Genomic DNA, 26,777 nt, shown 5'->3' on the forward strand with positions numbered 1-26,777 from the left:
CTCCCCCCGCGGTACGCTGAGAGCTCGCCTCCACCCGCCGGGACCAGCCGAGGGCGGCGAGCGGGCAGCGCCCTGCCCCCCCCCCCCCCCCCCCCCGCCGGGCGGGAAGCAGGACGGAACATGGCGGGCCCCTCCAGTCCCCGCTTCCCCCGCCTTTCCCCGCGCCGCCGCGCATGCGCGACGGACGGCACAGAGGCCGTATCCCTCCGCCAAGCCCCTTTTGTCGGGATATTTGTGTAATAAGATAATACCTGCACCCCATGGTAAGTGCTGGGCGCCCCTCCATGCTCTGCCTGCCGACCGACCGCGCCGCCTCACGCCCGAGCGCGGGCTGGCGGCGAGGCACCGCAGCGCGGTACGGCACGGCGCCCCTCCCCTCCGCTCGCCGTGTTCCTCCGCCAGGCGCAGAGGGGACTTTTGTGTGGGGCTTTTGGGCGCCGATGAGCGGCGGCCTCCGGCGCCCCTGGTTGTTGTCGCGGCGGCGGCGGCCGGGCCGGCAGCACGGTAAGGCCCCATCCCCGCGCCTCGTCTCTCCCTCACCCCCCCGGGCCGGCCAAGCTTTTCCAGGTCAGTCTACGCCTTTGTATAGGGCCCTGTTACCGGATGTGGAAGTTGATCTCTTCGCTGGTAAAAAATAATTCCACTTCCCCCGGAACCCGGCGCCGCGGCTCCCTCCGCAGCGCCCAGCCCAGCCAGGATTTCCTGTTGGGGAGAGCGGGCGCGCTGGCCGGCCTTCCGGGGACCCCGCCGCGCGGGGGGCGCGGGCAGCGCCGGTGGCGGCCTGGGCCGCGGCGGCGGCCTGGGCGGCCCGCGGGGCGCCGGGCGCGGCCTGTGGGGCAGGGGACTGCGCCGGGGTCGGGGGCCGCCGCGCGGCCGGCGGGGCGGGGGCACGGGGCGCCTCGCCTCGGGGCCCAGGTGCCCGCGGCGGCCCCTCTCCCGCGGCTGTCGCACAGGCCCGGGCGAGCGCGACGCGGCCGGTGAGGGGCCCGGGCGCTGAGGGGCAGAGCGGGGCCCGGCTCGTCCCGCGTCTTTCCCCGCCGGGCAGCCCGGTCTGGGCCGCGTGGGGACGGTCTCGGACCTCGCGTGGGACGGGGTGGCCGGTTCCTGTCACGGCCCGGCGCCCCGGCGGCGGCTGAGTTGCATGTTGGAGCTTGGCGCCAAAGGTGCTCTGGGGAGTGGCAGCCTCGGTGGGACGGGAGCGCTTCCCTCCTCTGCAGTGTCTCTCACCCGGAGTCTGTAACTCTTGCTTTGGACTCAATAAAAAGTGTGTGATGGGAGCATAAATGTGGGATAAGATGTGTTAGTTCTGCTGTTTTTCTTTTCTCTCCTAGTAGTCAAAGTAGTTTCTGTTGGTGAGATGCTGTCTTATAGCACATCAGTGAAGTCCTCTGTAAGAAGTCTGTGCTTAGAGTTTTTAACTTAAAGCAGTTGTATGGTGTTCTTTATCTTGTTTACTAAGGTAGCTTTTCTTTAATGGCAAATGGTGTATATTAGAGTTAAGTGTGCTGAAAGTTGTGAATGCACACCTTGGAGTACTTTAGCTTAATGTTTTTTGGGTTTTTTTTAAATTATTAGTGACTTGTGAAGTCTTAGTAAGACTAAGCAGTTTGGTTGAATTGTGTATGCACAGAAATACTTGCAAGGGTACCTAATTCTGCTGTGTAAATAAGGTTAAGAGCACACATGGCAGATCAGCATACACTACGTGTAGACTTTTGCTCGTGACCCACTTTCTTTGCTGAAAACAGTTTGTTTTCTAGTTTTTTTAGGCCTGTGTGCTAGACAGAAACTGTTGAGGAAGATTCCTCATGATAAAATGGATATTTTAATTAGGCTGGTGATTTTTGTTGGAGGATATTTTCAAGTTTCAGTCAATCTGAAACATACTCTTAAGGCTCTAGTGCAGTTCAAAGGCTACATCACAAGCCCTTAGATTCTTCATGTCGATCAGAGCTGCTGCAATGTAACCTTTTTGGTATCTAGTGCCAGACTTATCTGTGAAAGCTTTGTAGATTGGCGGCAGCGCCAGCCCAAATCTTGGTTGGTGCCAATGGTTCACCCTTGTTGCATAATGATATTTTTTAGATGTTGCATTTTGCAGGTAATGGCCAAATCTGTGCTCTCTCATTTTTAAGGACAAGACCTTTCTGCCATCTGCATTATTTAATGGAGTTATGTTGATGATTGGTGCTAATTTAAATTAATGTATGAGCCTATTTGGAGGACAGACCTGCATAAATACAGGCTTGACTATCTTAACCACTATACTATTCAACGATGTGTTTGCTTTTCTGATCTCTTAAATCAGATATTTTTCATCTGATACACACATAGTCTGTTTAAACAAACTAGAGAGAATGTAGTTACAAACACAACACAGTCATTGGGGAAAGATGAAAGCACTGGAATTAAAGCAATCTGCTATTAATACATTAATGTAACTTTCATTATAATAGAAGCATGGACACTCTAAGCCTATGATATTTATATTAAGATTTGAAGTATGACATGTGAAATCATTGTCAAAATACATTTGGAAGGATATGACTCCCTTAGGAAACAATCCTGGAACTTTTTGAGTTTATCCCATGTAAGTCACTATAATCACTATAAAATTATATATAATGTAAAATCATTCCAAAGTTTTTAAGAGATGCTAGCGCATGGAAATACCCCCAAGTTTAATACAGACCTTCCCATTCCTTTGAAAGTTACAAAACAGTAATGGAAATGAAAAACGTTTCGAAGAGTTGTTCTGAGTTCAAGTATTGTGCTGTTATATCAGGATGTAAAAACATAAAAAATGAAGCAAGTTGATCTTATTATTTAAATTCTAATAATGATCAAAACTGAGTGCTTAATTAAAGATTGAAATAGTTATTGCTAACTGTTTATACTCTGTACTTAAATATTTTTGACCTTGGTATGGATAGGCATATAAAATTAGTTAGAAATTGCTATTCTAAATTTCTAGTGATACCGTGCAATGTTGAAATCAGTAAGATGATAGCATTTCTGAAGAACAGGTCTGGGGAAGCAGGTTGTGGTTTGTTTGTTTGTTAGTAGTGGAAAGGAAAAGACATTCAGAAAAGGTCATTCTTTTTCCAGATGTAATGAGTGTGAGAGATGATATAGTCTCAAGCGGTCTTTCAAGTACAATTCTGCTGTGTGTCACTTTGGTAGGGAAACATTTAATTAGCATTTCATGGAACTTTGTCCTGGGGTTTTTAGGAATGATTGCAAATCCTTATCATAGATATGGTATATATTGATTCAGTTTACCTTCTAGTAAATTGCAGTGGTGCAGTCGATGCTCTTCTAGTGTAAAGTACATCTCTTTTAGGAGCATGCCTTGGTAGAAGTACACCGGTGACTGCAAGATCTCCGTGTTAGCAGGTGTTCTGCAACAACTGTTTGTGCCTGTTGATTTTGACTGCCGATGTTCATTGCTGCGGTGATAGAAGGGGAATAAAGGCTGGGCCCAAGATCCTTGGGGCAGGACACCAGTCTGACAGGTGCTGCAATATTTTAAGCTAAACTTAATCATCTTCCTTTGGACTACAGACTCTGCTGCTCCATTGTCTGTAGGCTGTGGTGTGGGCTCCCCAAGCTGCATGTTTTTCAGCTCCTCTCCCTCCCCACACAGCTTATTTCACACACAGTTTCAACTAAACTCCTGTCAAGTGCTGTTATATACCCCTCTGGTAACAGCATGATGTTCAGAGTTTTACAGAATGTATAAAAACTTTAAGATGGATACAAAAACCCAGTATGATTTCCTATTGAACAGAAGTAAAATAGCAATAATAACTTGATGTAAATTTTAATTACCAGTTCATTGTGGCTTCTGGTTAATGATACAGTACAGAATGCATTGCAATAATGAAATGTGGAAGTTCAGGAGGTGGTTAATGCAAAGAAGTCCAAACCCAGCAGAATCTCTTCCCTATTTACTCAACTGTAGACAAAACCCTCTGTTCACACAGATGTGTAGGAGCTGTTAGAAGTCTGGAAACATACTCAGATTGCCATAAGAATAACTATAATAGTCTCAAGACTTTTTCAGAGCCAGTGATGTTTTTATTGTCTGAAAGAATCCTGTTATAAGGCACTACCCAGCTGTCGTGCTAGCCAAGCTTGATGGAAATGACACAGTTACTGAAGAGTACCCTCTAATACAGTTCAGCAGACTTGATTTGTTAACACTACATGGAGTAGCAGTGGTACTTAACTAAGAGTGCTGCTTTGAAATGGAAATCTCATTTCAATTTTAAATCTATTTTATTGTACTATATATAGAACTTTGATAGTATCACTGTGTTATTGTGGTGTTACTAATTGATCTCGAGAGAGCAGCTGAAGAATTTTTCTGGAAAGGGAAGAAAGAGAAATTCTGACACTGCAGACCCTTCTCAGTATGTCCCAGTACTAGCAGTGGAAGCGTGTGTGGGGGGGGAAGTGTGGGGCGTGTTATTACGCCAGGGTTTCCTGACCTTACAGTACTGGTCCTTGGAACAGTCTGCCAAGTAGAAATCAGCTTTGGGTTGACTACTCATGAGAAAATTTGTGAATGTTAATATTCATGGGTAAAACATGACTAAATGTACGCAAGCTTTGTCGGAAAGGCCTCTTCAATTGCTGTTGTTAGTGCATTAGTGACATACAATGTGATTTTTATTTTTGAATTCAATAGTAGTTTTGCTAGGTTTTTAACTTTCTTCCACTAGATGGCCTGAGCATGCTTTCAGGTACCCTATGAAAACTGAAACTTCATTTCTAAAATAAATTGATGTCATTTTAACTGAGGTTATGAAACATATGTAAACTTCTGTGATGCTTTGTGCTTGTTTAAAATACAAACACTTTATATCAAGCAAGAGAGTGTTGGTTAATGTAAGTAATATGTGGTAGCGAAGGTTACATTATGCATGATCTTCCATGTCCCTCTTTTTCCTTGATCAAAACATTTCTTATTGACTGTAGTACAATGCTTTTTAGTTTTGCATTGAGATGAGAACTGATGTACTGTCACTCTGACAGCATGTTCAACAGTAGTGATTCAGAGAGACTCTGAAAAGGTGTCAATCTCAACCTGAAGTTTGTCCCTAAAATCTCCTGGGACTGAGACCTGTATTTTGCAGGCCACCATAATTGAGGTTTTTTGCTGCTTGATCTTGCTATATGGGATTCTGGTAACAACTTTGCAGTTCATTTCACTAGTATAGATGTGGTCAGTGGGTTCTGAATAGGTGTGGTTGCTAAATGTACAGAATGTAATTTAATTCACCTATTTTTGTTGTCTAACAGACATCAAGTATAAGCTTGTTATCAGGGTTGTCTTTTTGGTTAATGGAGAAAGACAGGTATACACAGAATGCAGCTCTTGCCATGAGGGTGGTTGGATACCATAACGAGGCTGAAGAAAAGGTGGGATGTTTATCCGCAGAGACATTCAAAACTCCACAGGACTGAGCCCTGCACAGCCTGAGCCTGTTGGGCCAGCTCTGACTGGTGACCTGGGTGACCTTGAGAGGTCCTCTCCAGCCTCAGTTATTCTGTAATTCCAAAAGGAGACTTTATTAGTTCCTTGTCTCTACTGGTGTTTAAAACAAAAATAAATACAAGGAAAATGAATTGTTGTCTTTCTAGATTAGTTCTTAACTTCAGTATTTTGCATGAAGTTCCAGCTTTCCTTTTGCTTCTGAGGACCTTGATGCGGTGGTATTAAACCACTAGAAAAAAATATGTCTGTGTGTGCTTTTTTCCTTCTTAAATTGCAGCCCTGCCCCCCCACCTCAAAAAAAAAAAAAAAAAAAAGAAAAAAGGTGCCATGTAAAGGGAGTGCTATATTCCTTCATTTCACTGCTGCACTTGTCAAATGCCCTCTCTGAGCACTGGTTTATATCATTAATCCTAGTGTCTCCCTTTAACAGGGATAGTAGATTTTCTTATTGCTGTTTCTTTTTTGCTCTTTATGGAAGAGAGTCAGCTGTTGTCCCTTCCTCTGCATCTGACTCTGTGCTCCTTTTTCCTTCCTTTTCCCATTGTCAGTATTTGTCCTGTCCTGCCACCTTCCTGCTCCTCTTCCCTTTTCTGGCTGGAGACAAATCAACATGTCCATGTGTACTAGAAGGATGGACATAAATGGAATATTATCTTGGTGAAGGGGATATTGCTGCCTGCAGTCAGTTCTGTAGACAAAGAGGTAATCTGCTCCAGTTCATGGCTCTACTGATACATGTTGGAGTTCTGCATTTGCAGTATTTCTTTGTAATTTCTTCCAAAGTCAATAGCTTCCAGCTTATTGAGCAATATACTACACAGATTTTGCCAGTTGAGCCAGATGCAGAGAACTTTCTAAATATGTTGGGTTTATGATAGAAGTGTATGTTTAAGAAAAGAGATTAAAAAATGACCCTATTGGGATTTCTTTTTGAACTGATATACTCTGGCTTTGTGTGGGAAATAGGCTGCATGGCCTTGAAACTGCTGTTACTAGTAATACAGGCTTAACTTTGCTTGTGACTGGAAAGTAAATTGATGAAAGTAATTCCATCCTTAGCATCCTGGTAGTGGAAGACATAGGTGTAGGACTAAAACATTAATAATGTATTTTGGTTAGTAGCGTGAGTTGTGGTTTAGTTCTAAATTTTATTTTTACTGAGAAAAAATTTAGTGGCAAGTATGAAATAGAGTGGGTTTAAAAAGCTGTTGTACTAGGAATTTTTTGACACAACAAAAACATGGATAGGTGCCATTTGTCTACGTATAGTTTTGCATGCTCTGTTATATGCAACTTAAATTTACCTAAATTACCTAAAGATGATGTGAAAGTTTTTCAGCTAGTATCTCAGTCATGTCTCAATCAAAATCTTGCACTTAACATGGTTTTAGTAACTGTAGACAGTTGAAGCAGATAGTAGTATTTGCTTTCAGATAGACATTTTAGTTCATATATCTGATGCAAATTGTACAATTACACGTGTTGTTTTGTAGCTAGGAATACAGAAATTATATTTTAGGGTGAACAAAGTGAAGTGATAGTGATGGACAAAATGTCAGAAAGGTGTTGCATTTCCTATCTACCTAAATGTATTTATATAGTGGTAACTCTTAAATACGTATAGGCATTTTGGAGAAATGAATGTAGCACCTTTGGGCGTGTGACATAGCAGCCATGATGTAGTACCATTTGAAAGCTGGACAAAGCTGCAGCAGGTTGCAGTATCAGGTGAGAGCTTCTAAACCACTTTCTGCCATAAGAAATGTTCATCCAGTTCAGTTTAAATTTAGTTTGCTATAACTTTGCAGCTGCTATGGTTAAAGCATTGTAATACTGCAGTCTTTACCCCAGTGCCAGTTCCGTTTGGCTGACAAAAGTAATTCTAAAATCAAACTGCTTATTGCAATCAATAAAGCTTGTTCTCATGGCTGAAATACCAACTCCTGGTTTTGAACTTTTCAGAATAGTTCAGAAATAATCATTAAAAAATGACAACGGCATTTGTGTACTTAAAATAGTATTAATGTTGTTTTCTTTCTATTCCTTTGTGTCCTTCACTAGATGTCACTAGTAGATTTGGGAAAGAAACTTTTAGAAGCTGCACGAGCAGGTCAAGATGACGAAGTTCGCATTTTGATGGCAAATGGAGCACCTTTTACCACAGACTGGGTAATGAAAACTTTTTCAGTGTTCAGTAAAGCCTCTTTCTTTTCTCACCTGAAGAAGAAGATAGGATTATTACAATTAAGCATTTATATTGCAAGCCTTGGGAGTTTCTGTGTGGAATTCTGCAATCACATCATGTAATGTCTAATGAAAAATTAAAATTTTCCATTTCTTCGTATGATCTCCTACTGATTTTAGTAACAGACTGTGAATGAGCTCGTTCTGGTGGCTTTTAATACGAACTTTGGAATGGTTGATGGGAGAAAGGAGCAATCATCCTCCTAGTTACTGTGTTTATGCATTTAATATACTAAGAGGTCTGAATTAAGAAAGCAGTCCCAATTGAGATGTGCAGCTGAGAGTTCCCTGATATAAGAGCTCTGAGTTGTCTTTTGGAGGTGCCTATTTTTGAATAGGTTGTATGGGGAGTTCAGGTACCTAAAATTTTAGGGTATTTACAAGCCCTTAAGAGCCTTAATCTTGAAAGTGACCTAACTTTCACGTTGACTATGTTTTGAACAGGAAATTGGACTTAAACGACTTCCAGAGGTCCCTTCCAATGTTGGTATGGCGTGTTGGCTCCTTGAAACATCACACCTGAAAAAGGCAGAAAAAACATAGCACAGACCTCAAAAAGTTGCTTGTTTGTAGCGTGTTGGGATTATTGAAAACAAAATTTTAAACTTCATACTCTATAAAAGGCCTGACAGCTTCTTTCCTTGAGACTGCAAGGGAAAATGATTTTGAAGTGGTGGCCTGACACCTGAGTTTGATAGCTCCAGAATAAGAAAAAATGCTTCATAGTGACATCTGTTAAAACTTCACTTTTTCCATTACATTACAGTTGGGAACATCTCCACTTCATCTAGCTGCACAGTATGGACATTACTCAACAACAGAAGTGTTGCTGCGAGCAGGTGTAAGTCGGGATGCCAGAACCAAAGTGGACAGAACTCCATTGCATATGGCAGCATCAGAAGGCCATGCCAGTATAGTAGAAGTCTTACTTAAGGTAAAGACTGCTGAAACAAGGTCGGAGGTGGGGATATTACAATGGTTTATGATAAAATATTTGCAATTTCCTTTTAGTCATGAAACCAATAGTGAAATTACATGAATATTTATGCTGCATGCATTGGGTGCTTTGTTTTCCTATTAAAAGGTAATTTATTTTAGCATTAAAATCATCATGATTTTAGTTGAATTATTGTTGTTTCACAATAAGACTACTTCCTAGTTTGACATTGTGTGAGTAACAGCTTTTAGAACCAAGACATGTTACGCTTTAGGGAGTCTTTAATCCTTTGAGGTAAATAATTTATTGGTAGTTACATTGAAGTACTTTTAATACATTTGTAAATGTAAGATAACAGGATATTACTGCTAGAAAAAGACAATTTTGGGCTTCATTCTGTGGCCAGCATTATTTATTTCAGATACTTCTAATGACATAGTTTATGCAATGATCTTGTTTGTAGCACGGTGCTGATGTCAACGCAAAGGACATGCTCAAAATGACTGCACTTCACTGGGCTACTGAACATAACCACCAAGAAGTTGTAGAACTCTTAATAAAGTATGGAGCGGATGTTCATGCTCAGAGTAAATTTTGCAAAACGGCATTAGATATTGCAGTAGACAATGGAAATGAAGACCTTGCAGAAATATTACAGGTAACTTTTCATGCATGATGTTAAGGGAGTTTATGGCAAAGTACTTGTTTACACATGGGATAAACTAAGCTTTTAATACAGCAGCTGAGAGACCATATATTGACTGATAATGCTAAACTCCAGTCTAGTTCATGACATGGAAATGAGATTAATGTTAATAAACATTAGTTGGCCAAAGAGCATTTTCACACCTACAAAGTCAAGGATAAGTATCCTTTATTTTCTTAAATTTGAGTGCTGTAGTACACAGAACTAGGTGGAGTCTTCGCAACCAAGGTGTAAAACGTGACATATTGGCAGAGTAGGAAATTTTGACTATACCCTAGCATTCAGTTAGCTTCATATATGGATTTTAGTTTCCTAACAATTGGAGATCAGGAGAGAAGAGATGGCAATTTTTCCTGAATTAGAAAAACTAGGATTGAATTATTGAAGTGATTGAGATCGGGATTATAATAGATACTTCCATGGACAGTGGAAGTGTGCTCACTGTTCAGTAGTGTTTTTAAGAGGAAATGAAGTGCTAGGTATTATTGAGAAAAGAATAGAAAGCAAATGAAAAATATCATTATGCCACTGTATAGATCTATTGTTCCGCTGTATCTTGAACTATATGAACATCTGGTCTGTTCCGTTAGCCTCCTCTTCATTGCAGAAAGGATATAGTAAATAAAAGTCCATAATAATTCAGAGAAAGACAAAAAGAAGAGTGCTGTCTACAATTCATGGCAATTACTAAGCTGTCAGAGCTGATTTTCATGGCATGTAGCTGCCACAGCAGCCTTGATTCTTCAGGCCTCTATTTTAGATACGCGAGTTTGCACGTCTACAGAGGGGCCTTGTCTTTATGTGGTCCTCTTCGCTTACAGTAAATGGTAAGGAGAAGTAGTGTTGTGTCATTATTCTCTTTCACTTCAGCAGACTTTCTGTCTTTAGATTTCAGCAAAAAAAAATGTTTCTCGTGTACTTACACAGAGTACAAGATGCGACACGATGTGTATATATTGCATGAGTATAACAAGGGAGTTCTTCCCTGTTTGAGTGGAATGTGCAATAATTCTGTTTCTTACAAGATAAATGACTTATACCTACAATTAGAATGATATTATTACCTTTGTATCCTAGATTGCAATGCAGAACCAAATCAATACGAATCCAGAGAGTCCGGACACTGTGACAATACATGCAGCAACACCACAGTTCATCATCGGACCTGGAGGGGTGGTGAACCTAACAGGTCTGGTATCTTCTGCAAATACATCAAATGGAACAGGTATTTAGATGCCTATAGGATAGCTACTAGGATTTTATACTTTAATTGGTTTTTCACCATTTAGTGAAAAAGCTTGAGGAAAAACAGTGGTAAGAATAGTTACCATGTTCCTCTTCAGTGTTTTTTGTGTGTTGTAAATATCTAAACCAATAGTCTTCACAGAGATAAATTATCAGAAGTTGCATTTGCTTAACAAACTTGCCTTCAGAATCACACTTTGGTTTAGCAGAATGTTGCTAAGAACACAGTGTGTGTTAGAAGCTTCAGTGCAATGATAATAGAAAAAGAGACTTCACTGGTTTTAAAGTTAATCAACTTTTTTTTTTTCATCCTACTAGATGAAACAGGAGTGTCTGCAGTACAGTTTGGAAATTCATCAACGTCAGTATTAGCCACATTGGCAGCTTTAGCAGAAGCATCAGCTCCGCTGTCTAATTCTTCAGAAACACCAGGTTGGAAAGCTAAGTCATTTAACCTCATTTAATAAACCAAAAGTACATAGCTGGCACTTTTGGACATAATAGTTCATACAGAAATGAGATGACAATCTTCCTTCCTTTTTTCAGCATGAACAAAATTTTTCCTTTACTTTTACTGGAAGGTTGCCAGGTTCATATATACAATTATTTCTTAGTAAGATTTCTGACCACAACTGATTTTTTTTCTGACTCTAATGTGAGTAGCATTCATCTTGCTGAAAGCAAGCATAATCCAGGAGATTGAATTTACATCTATGTCTACATACAGTCTAGTTGCATCTGGTGGGAGAACGTTTTCTTTGAATGCTTTCTTCTGTTACGTATTAGGAAGTGGCCCCCAATGTTGTTTGCATATACTTTGTCAGCAGTTTTCTTATTCTTTCACCCCAAAGGCACAAGAATATTTGGTGATCTCAGTGTGTGGTTTTCCCATGTCTGTGGGTTGTCTTTTCAACCTTGAGGCATTCTACTTGCATTTATAAAAATACGTAGTGATTAGTATGTCCCACTTCAGGCCGGTATGCTGTCATGGCACTTCGGGTGAACGTAAGCCTAGCAGTACATTATTGTTCTCCTAGGAAGAAGTAGCCTGCATCTGTACACTCTCTTATTCCATAAGGCTATGACAAGAAGCCAGAAAGGCACAAGGAGTTCCATTGCCCCTATTTTCCAAGTTTTGCATTCCTCTTTTTAAGACAAAACCCTTTCACCCTTGCCCCGTGATCTTTGCCAGTTACTGCTTGTCTGAAAAAACCTCTGGTCAAGGTTCCATACTCTGCAAGTTGTCCTGGATATCTTTCTCCATTCTTTCTCAATAATTTGGTGCCTGCTTTTGTGTACTCTTTGACTTTTGTTCATTACAACATGCAAATTGACAAGAAAACTGGCAGTCAGGAGTCTTACAGCATCAAAGTGGATTATAAAGACTAGTTATCACCACTAACAGATTTGAGAGAGAGAGAGAAGCAGGAAAAGACATCCTTTTATAATTTAAGCAAGCTGTAATACCATCTACAATAAAGTTAAAATGTGATCAAAAGCTTCTGAATTATTGAAAGTTACTTTATAAGAGGATGCCACTGAACTTCTGTTCCAGACATTTTTTTATTATGGTGTATGTTAATATCTTGCCATTGCATAAAAAAATGAGGTAAGACTAGCTCTTAGGAGATCAGGTGCTGAGACACAGAATCTCTAGTTTCTGTCTCTGAAGTAGGCTATATGGTGTACTTGAATAAAAACTTCCGTTACTCTTGAGAGTCCAGAGAGGTGTTTTGGTGGAGACCTGGCTTTCTAAAGAAAGCCGTGAAGTATTTCATGTACTCTTTACTTGCCCAGTGCTGTTTTTCATATGTTGCTCCCCAGTTTTCTCAGGCAGTATGGTATGGCTGTAGCTACTGGAGTTTTATGCTAGGCTAAATTGCTTTTTGTTTATTTAGTATTTATTACGCTGACATGTAGCACTATAGCCTTACTTCTAATTTTGAGCACTGATTAATGATGTGATATGTAGCAAGATGAGCCTAGCATTAAAGCCAGTGACTGGAGATCACAATGGAGAGCAACAACTCTCTGTTGCTCAGGGATTTATGATGCTTATGGTAACCTGTTTTTTTTTTTCTGAACACATTTCTAAAGAAATGCATTTATTTTGCTTTCTTGTTGGTGATGCTCAGTATGATAAATTTTAAGGAACTGAGATACCTTGCATGGCCAAAGCCTTTGGTACTTAAAAATTCTCACAGAATTCAGCTCTGCAAATGACGGCATTCTTAAGGGGACAGTTTTTGCTGAAAATGTAGGAGGGATCTGTACTCTCAGACTTGTTGGCATGAGAGCTGCATCCTAACATATACCTGAGTTTCCATATCTCAAGTATTTTGAAGTCCTGCAGGATTTCTTCTTAATGCAGCTCTTTTCTACTACTTCTCCTCAAAGCAGTACATAAGTACAGCTATACTATTTTATGACATTTAAATATCGCAAGTGAAGCAGATGATTCAAAGCCAGAATGCAGTGCCTTTCATTATAGAAGAAGCTGCTGGTGTTTTCAATCAATTAATGTATTTCAATGAAATTCAGATCTAATTGTAAGAGAGAGAAACTCAAGAAGGGATTGCATGGGATTACGGAGCATTAGATGTGTATCCAGAACCCGGTAGTAGACACTGGTAACTAACCAAGTGTTGTCGTGTTTCACAGTCCTACCCTTGCAGCAGTGCAGCGTAACCTACATTGCATGTTAGTAAACTACTGAAGATAAAACTTATTAGAGAATAGGCAGGAGATGACAGACAGGAAGAAATCAGCTTGAAATCTTGATGCAGTAACTTCCCACCTTCAATAATGCAGTGTGCATCATACCTAACCTTCCTGTTTATTTCAGTTCTTCTGCTTTGATTTTCATGTAGATGTGTGGGCAATCTTGCAGCATCTTGCTGTCTGCAAATTATTTCCTGGGGTTTTACTTCTTTGATAGTTTATAAAGTGTAAAGAATACTATTGATGCACAGGTGACAAAAAGCTGTTTTTGTAAGTGTGTTCAAGAACAAAAAAACCCACCTAAGAACAACAACAAAACCCCCCTTCTCTTTGTGCTCATCTTGTAAAAGATCCATTTATAAATAATTTCAAAAAACATAGGATTGAGAATTCTGGTTTTGACTATTACCTTGTATTTGGCCTCCTGTATCTAAGACTGTATAAACTTGTACAAAACACTTAGGTTCTGCCTCTTATGTTGTTTCTGTCTAGGTTTTTCTCCTCTTTCCAAGTTAACTTCACTCTGATCTCTTCCCCCTAGTTCCTCATGTCTTACAGTTAAAAACATATCAATCTTGTAAAATCAAAGAAAGAAAGGTGCTTTTCACTGGAGCTGCATAGAATCATGCTTTTTTTAGTTGTTACTCACAGGAAATGTTTATGAAGACATGGACATTGCATACAAATATGATGCATAATGTATGTATGGAACTCAGAGTTGGATTAGATAAAAATCTGATTTAAGTTGTGTATTTGGAATGCAGTATTTGGTGTGCTTATGTTGGAATTAGGCATATGTCTTACTGCACGTGCAGGTGTTCTCCCCCTGCACACACACTGCAGAAGAAAATAAGAGATAATAGTGCTGCTCTTTTAAATGACTTCAGCTTTCCTTTGGCATACAAAGTAGTGTGGTAACTAGTGATTATATGGATATAGATACGGAAGGAGAGCCAGGAAAGAATAAGGACTGTATTCATGGAGATATTTTTTCTTTTTTATAGAATAACTTCTTTTTAGACAAAATCTCCATTTTTCTTTCAAGGTCTGCAGAAGTCCTAATAATGTTTCTTTCCAGAACTAAAAGCCCAACATTGAGTTTGAAAGATCAGAGCTGTTTGCCACAGCAGTTAGTATTGGCACTTACAACTTGGAAATTTTTGTGACAGTGATCTGTCTTACTGCTGAGCCTGTACTTGAAAGCCAAATCAAGTTCAATACAACACCACTTATTCATGTCGGACTTACTGTTTTGGTTTACTGAATAAACAGTCTGTGAATATTTAAGTAGTGCTATGGGACAGTAATCTCTGAACATAAAGATCTTCAAAAGGCAATGACTGCAGTCATTATTTGAACTACAGTCATTTGTGTGTGTGTGTGTGATATTGTAATTAATGTAAAAGATGAAAGCTCCAGGGTTTTATCTACCTTCTCTCATCTTGAGCATCACAACACAGTCTATAGGGTTTTAATTTCATCTCCGTAGATAGAAAGCACTCTAATATCTGTTATTTAAATCAAAGGCTTTGCTTTTACCCTGACAAATTGAGAATAAAATACAGAGTTAGTGTGCTTGAAATTCTTTGATTGTGCTACTAGTGATCTTGCTCTTTGTCTCAGTATCTTGTTGTTTTAAAAAATAAGGGTGGTAGTGTGAGACCCCAATTACAGTGTATAGTGCAAGCTGTGGTATGTGTTGTAGTTCGGAATGTAGTCTTTCTCTTATCTTACCTTGATTTATAGATGTAATATAGAACTGTGAGAGTCCACTGCTGTATACTCATCAGTTCATGAATTTGATGGGGTTTTTTACTTTCATGTAAAGTGAAATGATATAAAATTATACACATGCAATGTTTGTTTTACTTTTTTAGCTTTATCTTTTCTCCTTCAAAGGTATAAAAATGTCAACTCTGCAGAACTTTTAGTCCTGTTTCATACTTTGTAGAATAAATTAAGTTGTGGTTGTGTTTGAAGTACCCATGTAGTACAGACAAAACTTTAAGATTCTCTAGAGGTCCTTTGGTCCTTTAGTCTCTTACTATCTTGAAGACCATTATGGTAAACAGAGAAATTGGGGCTGGGTCCTCAGGTACACCTGGCAAGGCACTGGTTGAGGAGTCGTTTCAAGCTAGTATTTCAAGTACAATTTTTTTTATATTTATTCTGCTGTTAGTGTAACTTGGTCCAGCTTACGTACAATGGAAAAGTTATTTGTGTTCTTAAAAACAACTCTTGTTCTTGCTGCCATGTTAATACTGAACCCAAAGTGTCAGTTTTGAGTGTAGTGTATCTAGTAGGAAACATGCTAAATAAAAAAAATTATTATATTGAGCAAGGTAAACAAGGACAGAGTTGCATGTATGTTTCAAAATGTTAGTGCTTTATGTTGGCCTGCTGAAAGATTTCTCTTAACAATATAATACGTAGTAATGCATTAATTGGAGGGGGATCAAATTTTAAAAGACATGGAAGAAATATTTTCTCAGCTGTACTAAAATGCACTTGAAATCATAAAGCTTAATTTACAAATTGACTTAATTCCTTTACTAATCTGTTGATAGTTGTGGCCACAGAAGAGGTGGTGACTGCAGAATCTGTGGATGGTGCTATTCAGCAAGTTGTCAGTTCTGGAGGTCAGCAAGTTATTACTATAGTTACAGATGGCATTCAGCTTGGTAATCTGCATTCAATTCCAACCAGTGGAATAGGGCAACCAATCATTGTGACCATGCCAGATGGACAGCAAGGTGAGTGGAAACGTGTACAGTTTGAGCTTGAGGAACTATTTTAGTTATAATAATAAATTGTTAGGTGCAAATACCTTGGACAACTTTGTGTAATTATCAGTTTAAATAGATCTTTGAATTCTTATGCTGCAGAAGGGTCAGACACATGAGCTACTGCAGTTCACGTGTCAGCTGAGTCTGCATTAGGAGAAAGAATGGAAGAATTGCTAAACTGTATGTAATAGAAATGGGCCATTTAAGGGAAAAGTGATAGCTACTTGCCTTGCCTTTAATAAGCTTGATTGTTGCAAACTTGTTATGAAAACTACATGGAGTAAAACAAAAACCTTCTTCCAATACTTACGCTGTTGCCTTGCTGGAAATATTGTGGGGAGGTGAAGCTTGGATTTAGAAATCTGATGCACAAGTCATACTATGAAAGTCCCATGTGTTCTGAACAGAACAAAAGCCAAGTCTTACATACCTGAGGTTTTAGGGGAGCAGTGGCAGAATTAGTGAAGCCAGGGTGGCACAAATTGTCCTATTGGGCCATATGTACTTTGTAGAAGCTGCTAGTGTAATGAGTGCTATTTTGTGACGTGTGTGGTTTTGGGTGGCTTATTTTAAAGATGTTCTGCTGCTACTATTTAGACAAAAATAATTCCCTCTCTGGTTTCTCCATGAGGACTCCCAGTGTGAAGCTTGAAGAGTTGTACACTGGAGACAAATTATTTGGTTCACTGTCTGTCTGAACAAGTATAGCTAGTTAATCAGAAAGCATGAATGTCTGTAGGTAGTAATTGAAGTGACAGTTATAACATTTATTTGCCAGATGGTTGCATGAGTAAATTAGAGTATGAATTTCTTTAGATCCTTGATTTTTTTCCTCCAAGGTTAATAACTACTGGATTTTCAGATTACCTAAGGTGTTCTAATTAATCAAAATCAAAAGCCAGTTTTGTATTTAGTATTTGCTTAAGAAACACTGTGAAGGAGATGGTCTACGTAAGTTACAGAATTGACAGACTGGTAACTCTTCTGCAGTTCGCTTCCGTGTCTGTTTACTCTGTGAAAAATGACAATGATACTCCAGAGTGACAGCTAACTATTGTAGACCCCAGCAAGAAAGAATTTTACAATTCTTTAGTAACATACAAGCAGCTGAAGTTTTTAGTAAATTTGCACTGTACTGACTTTATAACACACTTTGTTGTGTTTGCATAAGGAGAAGTCTTTGCATTTTATTACTGTTAATGAAATTACTTAATTATATGAATTTTATATAGTGCAAATATTGTTTGAAGTAAATTTATTTATATGTACAAATATGTTTTCAGTATTAACAGTTCCAGCAACAGACATTGCTGAAGAAACTGTGATAAGCGAAGAACCGCCAGTGAAGAGACAGTGCATTGAGATTGTTGAAAATCGTGTGGAGTCTGCAGAAATAGAAGTAAGGAGTATATTACATGATATGTGTTAACCAGAGTGTTCAGCACTGAGTATCTGGTTGTGTTTTTTTGTGTTGTCCTAGAGTTTAATTTCTGTGTTACCACAGAATGAAGTGTGTGAAACAATAACTTGTTCAGTCTCCCCTGTTACTGGAATTCATCTTTTACAAAGTTGTTGTAAAAAGAATATAGGAGGACTGTTTGCTTCATCCTCTGGTCATGCACATAAAAGTGACACTTGTTTAAGTATATGATAAGTTTTACCTTTAAGATCACTAGCTGGTTTTTAAAACTAGGTACTGATATATTATCAAGTAACTTGACTCTTTCTGCTAGCAGTGAATGAGAGTACTGTACCCTCATCTTTCTGTTACGACCATGTGCTTGTCCTGATTGTGAGATCATATTTTTAGCAATGTTTCCTTTCCATTCATGATATCTAGATAACTGTTAATGGAAATGTGAAACAGTAAGATTCTGTGTTTGTCAATTTTTATCTGTCCTTTTTTCTTTTCTTTTTTTCTCTTTTTTTAAATTCTGGAGCAGTTTACTATTACACATCTTTGCACCATCCTGTTGTGTGGTTTGGTTTTGTTTTGTTTTTTAAATTATAGTGCAGAAGACCTAACAACATTGAGAGAGCTTTTCTTTTTATATATGACAAATAGATGTAGCCGTTCAGTTTAAAGTTGTAGCTTTTTTATATTAACCACAATAGGTCAACCATCTCGTTCTTTCTGTTACTTCTGTGCTGACCAGTTTTGGCCAAAAGCTTATGAAAATTGCTGTCTGCCTTGACTAGGCTGTAAGTTCTCATTTTGTCAACTCCATGATATTTCATTTATCAAAGGTTGTATTCTCCATCTTCTGTTCATATTATCAAATTGTGCCTAATTGAATACTTTTTATTGTACAGTATGTGCTATGTTATCCATGTCTAATAACAATAATTACCACATTTCATCACTTGCTTTCCCTGTCCCTAAGTTGTCACATCAAATACTTTTGGCCTTTGCAGCTTTGTGGTCATTACAGAATATCATGACAGTTGAAATTTTCTTGCTGCATTTTTTTAATGTATGACTGTTACAATAAAAGCATTTCTTTTGTTCACACTTTTAAACATCTGCCTGAATTATTCCTAAAGGAAATTGTTTCCTTAAGCATTTTTATGATTCTGCTAGGTGAAGGAAAAAAAATTAGATTGGTTAAGGAATAAATTGACCTGTTCCTAATTACAGATAGTTGGTGTAACAGTATGAATAGTTCTTTTAAGGGGATTACCAGTTTCAATTATATATATTAAACACATTTCTCAAATATCAAAAGAAGTTGGTTTAAATGAGTTACTTCATCTTTTACTTTTAAGTGCAAGCCTTGATGTCAGACTCTGTCCCTGCCTGTACAACTGGAAATGCACATGCAGACCTCTGCCTCTGTGTGGAGGCCAGTTGACCTCAGCGAGCCTTACTGTGGTTCACAGGGGTATAGTGCTACCTCAGTTTGGTAACAGGAATGTTAAAGTGCATGTACAGTTGGTTTCTTTGCCTCACTGGTGATTCATTCCTTTATTTCATTATAAAGAGTTGATTCAAGGCTAAGAGTGCTTTCTTCAGCTGTTTTAAATTCATAGTGTATGAACAATTAACTGTAGTTTGAAAGTCTGAACATCCTCCCATTCACATGAGGTGACAAACTTTCCACTGAAAGTCTTGTGAACGACTAAAGCTGTAGTGGTGTTTTTTTTATTTTTCTCTTTTGGGTCTGTTAAGTTCAAACATTTCAGCTTATTTTGAAGAGTGATAGCAGTTTTCCTAAACAGTTTGATATTTTAAACATAGGAGGGCAGCAAAAAAACCCTGTCACACAGTTCCTCTGTTTGTCATTTTCATGCATAATTCATTAACATACAGTGATTTTAATTTTCATTCTTGAATTTGACTGTTTTTTCCCATGTATGTTTGAAAGGTGACATGCATTAGAACCAGGACAATCATTTCATTAGACTGAAAAAAAAAAAATCATAGTTGTAAATTAATTATATAAGTGAATTCATGTCCCTGGTTTTTCTGTTGTTAAAAAGAATGCTTGGTTTGGTTATTTTAGTTATGGATGTCCCTGTTGTCAATATATAGACTGTTAAGAAAAGTTACATGTAATGAAGAAAATTTCCTGATAAAATGGAAGATTTCTTAAGAGCGCTCGGGATCCTCTAATTTGATTTTTACCTGGATAGGTTTTTATACTGATACAAAAGGACTTTCAGTTGTGTTCTAAAGAATGCCCTAAGAACACTTGCTGGATTTGATTAAATTAATAGACCAGATACAGTTCTCCTTATTGTAGATGTCAAAGTTAAGGAACCAGTTTTCACTGTTCAGTCCCCTGTAGATCTGCATTGCTTCTCCAGAACCGTTGGTTTCTCTCCACTGGCTGGTTAGACAGTATACTTGGCCTTAGCTCCCTAACTCATTCTGTTTACGTTAGGACAATGACTGTCTAAAAACTACACCTATTAGTTGCTAGACTAATATACATGCTTTGAATTGTTAGTCTGTCTGGTAGATACTGGTTTTATCTTCTTGTCTCTGCCACTGAGACTTGGGTTTTTTTCCTTTTTTTTTTTCCCTATCCCTTCTTTAATGTGGTATGCTCCTTATGGGTACATGGCTCTATTGCTCTCTTCTATGGGAAATACTCGTAAGATGTGGTCTGAGACCCTGTCTACCCTGAAGTGTTTGCAGTCTGCACCGCGCTCTGTAGTAGTGATAGCGCCTTGCTTTTGGTAATCCAGCGCAGAACCACTGTCCAGTGAGCTACTGGTGGTTCTTACTCTTCTGCAGCCCAGTAGATAGAGCAGCTTTGCTTCTTGCCAGTAGTAGATTTCTGATGGGGTTTATGTGACAAATTCATGAGATATACTGAGCTGGGCATTATCTATCCCAGAGCTCAGTGCCCTCAAGAGGGAAGGGTTGCTTTCCACATGTAGCAGACTCAACTGTTTAGCCTGTTTCCCTGAGAATAGTCTTGTAGCTCTTTCACCAACTTTCTACTCCTTGAGGCTGTTTGGTATAAGCTGTTGGCTCCCCTTAAACTTCATAGATAACTTAGAGAAATAGCAGTATGTTTTGTTTGGCCTGGTGCTGGAACATCCTTGGTGTGTTTTAGATCCTTTGAGGTGTAGGCTCTACTGCTCCTTTGGCATTCATCAATCCAGTTGCTACATGGGTTGGCCATTTATGAAGTTGCTTAAAAAGCAGAATCCAAATTTTCAGAGGTGGAAGCTGAACTTCCTTTTCAAATGAGTAAGGAAGATCAGATGAGCTCTCATTTTTATCAGCATACACTCCAGATGAAGCAAACCCTAGCTAGCTTCCTTCAGCTCTTAAAGACCTATGTAAAATCATGTTGTGCTTTCTGGAGTTGATTGTGCTGTATTATATCAAGTCTTTGTAACTTGTTAATAACATCTCTCCTTCACCTGTTGTTTTTGCTATACAGATGCTGCTGTTAGCAATGATCTGATCACCTATGTCGTTATATTCCAGCACATTCAGCACAGCATGTGACTGCTAAATGTGACTGTGACAAGTACTGAGAACAGTAGCAAGTAGAAGGGAGGCAGAGTGTTTTGTATTTTCAGGTTCTGACCATGAAAATATGTAAGCGCCTCAGAGGTGAAGAATAGGGTTGTTGTTATGGGGGTGTGGGGGGAGAAACTTCTAACAACTGTGTGAGGTATTAAATGGGAATGCAATACTGAACTGCTGGGATGGGAATAAGATTAAAAGGCAACTTGTTTTCCCTGGGCCTCAGTTTTTGATAAGAGTTTTGTTTTTCTGGGAGATGGCTCACTTCTCTGACAACCTCCTTCCTGTGGCTACTTAACAACTACAATGGAAAGAATGATTTGAAATCAAATACTACCTTACTCATAAAAGTATGATGCACTTTAATGAAATGGTATTTGGTTGAAGATCAAAACAAAACTCTTTTCCAAGCAAATTGCTTTTTCAATTGGGCTCAGCTCAGCATCAAACAAAATGACAGTACCTACGTCACTGGAGTCAGAAATATATTCTCCTTAGTTCCTAAGGCAGATTCATAATAAGTGGCATTTCCTGTATTATTTTGCTTGGAAACCATTTTATAGCCACCCCAAACAAACTTGTATGCAGGATGGAGCCTTCAGTTGCTCCTTTTGAATTGAAAAAGCTTATTTAGCTACATACCTGTTAGTTCATAAAAATGTGGTGTCCTTGAGGGTATAATTGTACCTCTGGATTGCATAGTATCAATCACTTCAGATCGTTCAGAAACCAGTTATGTGTGTATTTGGGTGAGTGAGCAGCTGTCACTTCCCAGTGCAAACTGCTGTTAGGTAACAGATTTTCATTATCTGATTAGAAACACAACTGAAAGGGACAATCCTGTTAGATTGGATTCCAATTTACAAAAAGTAACAAAGGGCATTGAATCATTGGAGAAACATTAATACATTATGTTACTGTTTGATCACCACGCTTCCACTTTTTTATTTCACTCTTTTTCCATGAAGACTTGCCTCATATCTTTGCAGCTAAAGAAATTTGGGGTTACTATATTTGCACTTCAAGTCTTATTGTGGGGAGTTGTCTGGTGTGATAGTTCATGTCTAACTTATGCAGCAGCATTCATATAGGTTTGCCCAAGTAAGAACTAAACAGTTTCTACATGATACCTTAACACTTCAGCTGCATGTAAAGGAAAAGTATTTGCCATTTTAACTTGTATTTGATACATATTTGACAAAATGTTGCTGGTTCTGTTTTCAATAGGAAAGAGAAACTCTTCAGAAACAGCTGGATGAGGCAAACAGAGAAGCACAAAAATATCGTCAGCAGCTTCTAAAGAAAGAACAAGAAGCAGAGGCCTATCGGCAGAAGTTAGAGGCAATGAACCGCCTCCAGACTAATAAAGAAGCTGTTTAATAAAAAATGAACGTACTGCAAAGCCTGTTACTCCCAAAAACCTGCAGTACAATCTTGAACTGTACGCTATATAGGTACACACACAGGATTACATGATAGAGAAGATGCTACAAGTTGATAACTGGACTTAAGCCGTGAGCTCTGATGAATTTCTTGTAACATAAAAACTCTGAATTTAGAAATTGTGAAAAGTATTTAAAATGAAATACTGTAAATAGTTGTTTTTTTTACAGTTTCAAAATGAGTTGATAAATCTTTTTGAAGGGATCCAGAAACACGAGAAGCCAATGTTTTTGTGAAATTTTTGATTTTAGTATGAATCTAACTTCTGAAAAACAGAACAGTTTTAAGGGTGATGTTGTTGATTTAAGCTGACGACTTGAAAATTAATTATGTGATTAAATGAATTAACAGTTATTTCTACATGGTAACAACTTAAACTTCTCTGAATAAGACATTTCCAGGTGGAAATCTTTGTACAGCTTTAAGGAGTTGTCTCAGATTCTCTGAAAACCATTTTTGGGTTTTTTTTATTTTAGGCGGTGAAATTTTTATATTTAATTTCAGATATATCCAAGTAGATTTACATGTATATGAAGCTAATATTTTTTAAACTTTTCAGTTTGTACATATGCTGCATGTTTTTATAATTTCTACACATCTTGCATAGGTATTTTTCAGCAAAGATGAGAAAAATTATGAGAAAAATGTTTAGCCTATAGGTCATTTGAAGTAAGCTAGCAGCCAGTTTTATTGTGGATGGTATATTTCCTGGAAGAATGTAATTTGTAATTAAAAAGAATAAAAAAACCCCAACTTAATTTACATATTAGAGGCAATTTAAAATTTGGTAGTGGAGGCATTGAAACTTCACTTTGTGTGTCTTACAAACATTTTAAAGTTCAGTAATGAATAGAAGAGGATGTCTCCACTGGAACACAAACAGTAGTTCTTTTAGAATATTCCTATTGATCTCTTTTCCCAATAGCCTTGAAATTATTTCAGTGATGCATTTTTTCTAAACAGACTTTTGCATTTTAATTATGCAATTGGACAAGTAAATTTTTTATGTTGTGGTGATGCTGCTCTTAACTAGCATCATTGTTCTTCACTGTGATACTGTATTTGTGTGTGTCTGTGCAGTGATCTATTATGCTTAGGATTTATATAGCACGTTACATCTTCAGAGCATTGTAAAATCTTTTAAAGAACCCTTACTGTACTGCCTGAGGCAGGTAAGTGAGTGTTACTGTCTCAATTTTATAACTGGTATAAGCGCAACACAGGGAATGTTAAATGACTGGCCCAAGACCACGTTAATCTGTGGTAGACCTGGGAATAGATCTCGGGAGTTCCTGGCTTTTAGTCCTGTGCTTAGACTGAGCTGCCTTAAGATTGTTCAGTGCTGTGTTAACATTAAATTTTGAACTACTGTGCAGATTCCTTTTTTGTAAGATAAAACTCTTTGTGCTTTGCTTTGTTGTTCCATGTTTCACTGCTTTTATGGAATTGTTTGTATAAACTTAAGCAAAAAGTCTAGTTTACCTATACTGTACACAGAAGAATTACCCTTAAAACTGTACTCTGGCCTACTTTTTCTATTTTACAATTAAATATCTTTTACACATATATATAGTGTAGAATCAATTCAATTTCAATTGTTTTGTGTATGCACATTAGAAGGTCAAAGCTGTGCTGTGTCAGGCATTCAGAACAATACGAAAAAACAATTGTAGGCTTAGAATGGCCTTCAAAGGTAGGAGGGAGGAGTGGGGAAATAATTGCATTATACAATATGAAGTAAAATCTTCCTTCTTTAAACTTTGACTTGAGTTTATAGAATTGGCAGTTAGGAAAAAATCCTAAATATCTTAGTATTGGTATAACTGGCAAATTTGATCCCGGTTGGCAAATTTGACCCCAAAATAATCAAAATATAATAAAAATGGAAAATCTGGGGTGATGGTTTTTAGAACTATTTTCAAGGATATAATCATGTTCGGCTGGTACTAGGACTTGAAGCAAGTCTTGTGCAGTGACTAACTGGAAGTTGCTATATTTTAGGAGGTTGGTTTGGGGGGGGTTTGTTTGTTTCAGAAACTATCCATTATGTCACTAGCAAATGCAGGAACCAGTTAGTCAAGTTAAATGTGCTGGTTAGGTGTTGCTCCAATTGAATTACTCTGTGATCAAAATAATGTTTGTGTCTTCACATCCCACAAACTTAACTGCTGTTTAATCTCTGTGAACTCTTAATAACGATAAGAATTTCAGCGTTAGTCTGAGTAGTGATAGTGGTAATGTTCACGTCCAAATGGAGAATTTCCCACGGTTTTGACGGCACAGACCTTTGTAGCAAACAATGAAAAGAACCTTTTCTATTCATTCTGCTTCCTGTGAGCAAATATTCTATTCCCTATTGTCTGTAACAAAATCTTTCCAAGTGCACGGTAGCTATACAAAAATTTATTTATCACCAGCAATATTTACCCTACCTGTAATTTATTCTAGTTCTGAACAGGACCTGCTGTTTGTTCTCTTCCGCACAGAACAAGAAACCAACCTGATGAAACTATCAGCTTTGAGCAAAGGCACAGGGTATATGTCACATGGAATATTTATTGTGTAGTTTAGCTCTGAAAACATTGTTAAAAGTATTGCTCCTTATTTGCTGTTCCAAATTGAAATCATAAATGCAATTAGCTACCAGCTTTCTTTGAACAGACGTCCGTATATTAAAGTAATGTATTAGTTACTTGTAATGAACTAGAATCACAGTTTTTAAGAACTCTGAGCTCTTTTTGAGTTGGTCTTGTGCTTGATGTCAGTCCCTTCTCACCTTCTTTGTTCCCCTTTGTAGTAACATTGACAGTAAAGCCAAGAGATGTTCATAAATTTACTAAGTGTGTGGGCAGCTTGTTACTTTTTTTCCCTAATGTTTCCAGAGAAATGTGAGATAAAGCAGATGAATATGCATATAGTATGGGGTTTTTTTCTGCACTTCTTTCAATGCCTTTTTTTATCTTTTTTAAAAGTTTTATTTCAGTATAGTAATCTGATGTGCGTGTATCAGAGCATCTTTGTCATATCTATGAAATAGTTCTTTCTCAAATATCTAATCGCAGCAGAAACTAGGAAAGGTTTCCACACTGTTCAGTGGAAAGTACGATGTGGAGAAAGACGTAACAACTTTCTAGAATAATGAATGTATTTAGGCTGCATTATAGTCCATGAGGCAGAAAATCAAAGCTGCTCTGATAGCCAGTTCTCTCTTGTATGATGAGAGCAGAGAAACTGCTGTCATGTATCAGACAAAGGGTCTGCCTAGCCTGGTATCCCTTCTCCAACAGGGCCTGCCCTAAGCAGGAGCCTAGGGTATAGCAGAAATTAGGCAACCATATATTATAACTTCACCTTATGATGCTTAGTCCATAAGTCCTACCTCTCTCTTTTCACAGGGCTGCCTGGTATCAGTGTAGAGCGAGTTCCCTCTGGTCAAGATAAGTGCTCAACATTGAGTACAGTGTCAAAGGTCATGCTGCCAAAGATAGGTCAGGATGTGTTTTCAGGTCCTGAAGATGGAACAAGGGGGAATCTACATGGCTGTTCTTCCAAACTGAGAACAACCCAGGTGGAGAACTTGGAGGAATTCTGGAGGTAGAAGGCCAAATCCCAGTGCTTATGCATATCATATGTGAGAAAAGCAAGCACAGGAGGAGGGGGTGAAGATTTGTTTTCCCAGCTCAGCAATCAGGTGAATTTGGTGGAGGAACATCACCATTCAGTGTAACCTGGTCTGATGTGGAAGGGCAGGAAATCCACAAAGATGATCATTGCTTTATATTGCTGTTCTGGAACTGGCAATAATTGTAATGCCTCTCCTAGCAGCAAGGAACTAACAGCATAGGGACTGAGGACTTGCGGGATGCAGGTATACTGTCTTGGGAAAACTTAGTCCCATAATTAAAAAAAAGGGGGGGGGGGCTAAGGGGGGAAAGGAAGAAAAGTCCCCACCTGCAGTGTCAAATTTGTTACCTGCTGATGCCTTGTTTTAATGACTACTGCTAGCACAGTACTTCAGTGTGCTAGAGTAACATGGCTGCTTTTATTTGGTTTTGGAAGCTCTTGAGCTTTTTCTCTCCTACAATTCTGATGTTAATGTGTCTTATATTCATGATATGGATTACTGGGAGACTTCTGAAAGATTGTTTGAAAATGGGAAAGGGATAGTGCAGAGACAGCTCTTCTTAGAGATACACTAACACATC

General features: G+C 38.6%; 1 protein-coding gene across 16 annotated transcripts; it reads left to right on the forward strand.

The window, feature by feature from the left end:
• Positions 1–202: 202 nt before the first annotated feature.
• On the forward strand, positions 203–25,398 carry GABPB1 (GA binding protein transcription factor subunit beta 1). 16 transcript variants are annotated; one of them, XM_054837583.1, is made up of 12 exons: positions 553–567; positions 3,344–3,515; positions 6,052–6,205; positions 7,128–7,231; positions 7,565–7,672; positions 8,514–8,681; positions 9,148–9,342; positions 10,468–10,615; positions 10,954–11,067; positions 15,924–16,109; positions 17,426–17,541; positions 22,357–25,398. In XM_054837583.1, exons 5-12 carry the CDS (start codon positions 7,565–7,567, stop codon positions 22,507–22,509), a joined length of 1,188 nt encoding a protein of 395 aa, XP_054693558.1. In that variant the 5' UTR covers positions 553–567; positions 3,344–3,515; positions 6,052–6,205; positions 7,128–7,231; the 3' UTR covers positions 22,510–25,398. The 16 variants fall into 16 exon arrangements, with proteins under 16 accessions (XP_054693551.1, XP_054693564.1, XP_054693566.1 ...); XM_054837579.1 differs by lacking the exon at positions 553–567 and adding an exon at positions 667–2,590; XM_054837582.1 differs by lacking the exon at positions 553–567 and adding an exon at positions 667–1,264.
• Positions 25,399–26,777: the final 1,379 nt, after the last annotated feature.

This window comes from Grus americana, chromosome 10 (genome assembly GCF_028858705.1).
Source record: "Grus americana isolate bGruAme1 chromosome 10, bGruAme1.mat, whole genome shotgun sequence".
NCBI classification, from domain to species: Eukaryota; Metazoa; Chordata; class Aves; order Gruiformes; family Gruidae; genus Grus; species Grus americana.

Coding starts and splice junctions, on each gene's coding strand:
- GABPB1 (XM_054837576.1), top strand. Junction 7,673..8,513: donor CACCTTTTACCACAGACTGG/GTAATGAAAACT, acceptor ATTACATTACAG/TTGGGAACATCTCCACTTCA. Junction 9,343..10,467: donor ACCTTGCAGAAATATTACAG/GTAACTTTTCAT, acceptor TTTGTATCCTAG/ATTGCAATGCAGAACCAAAT.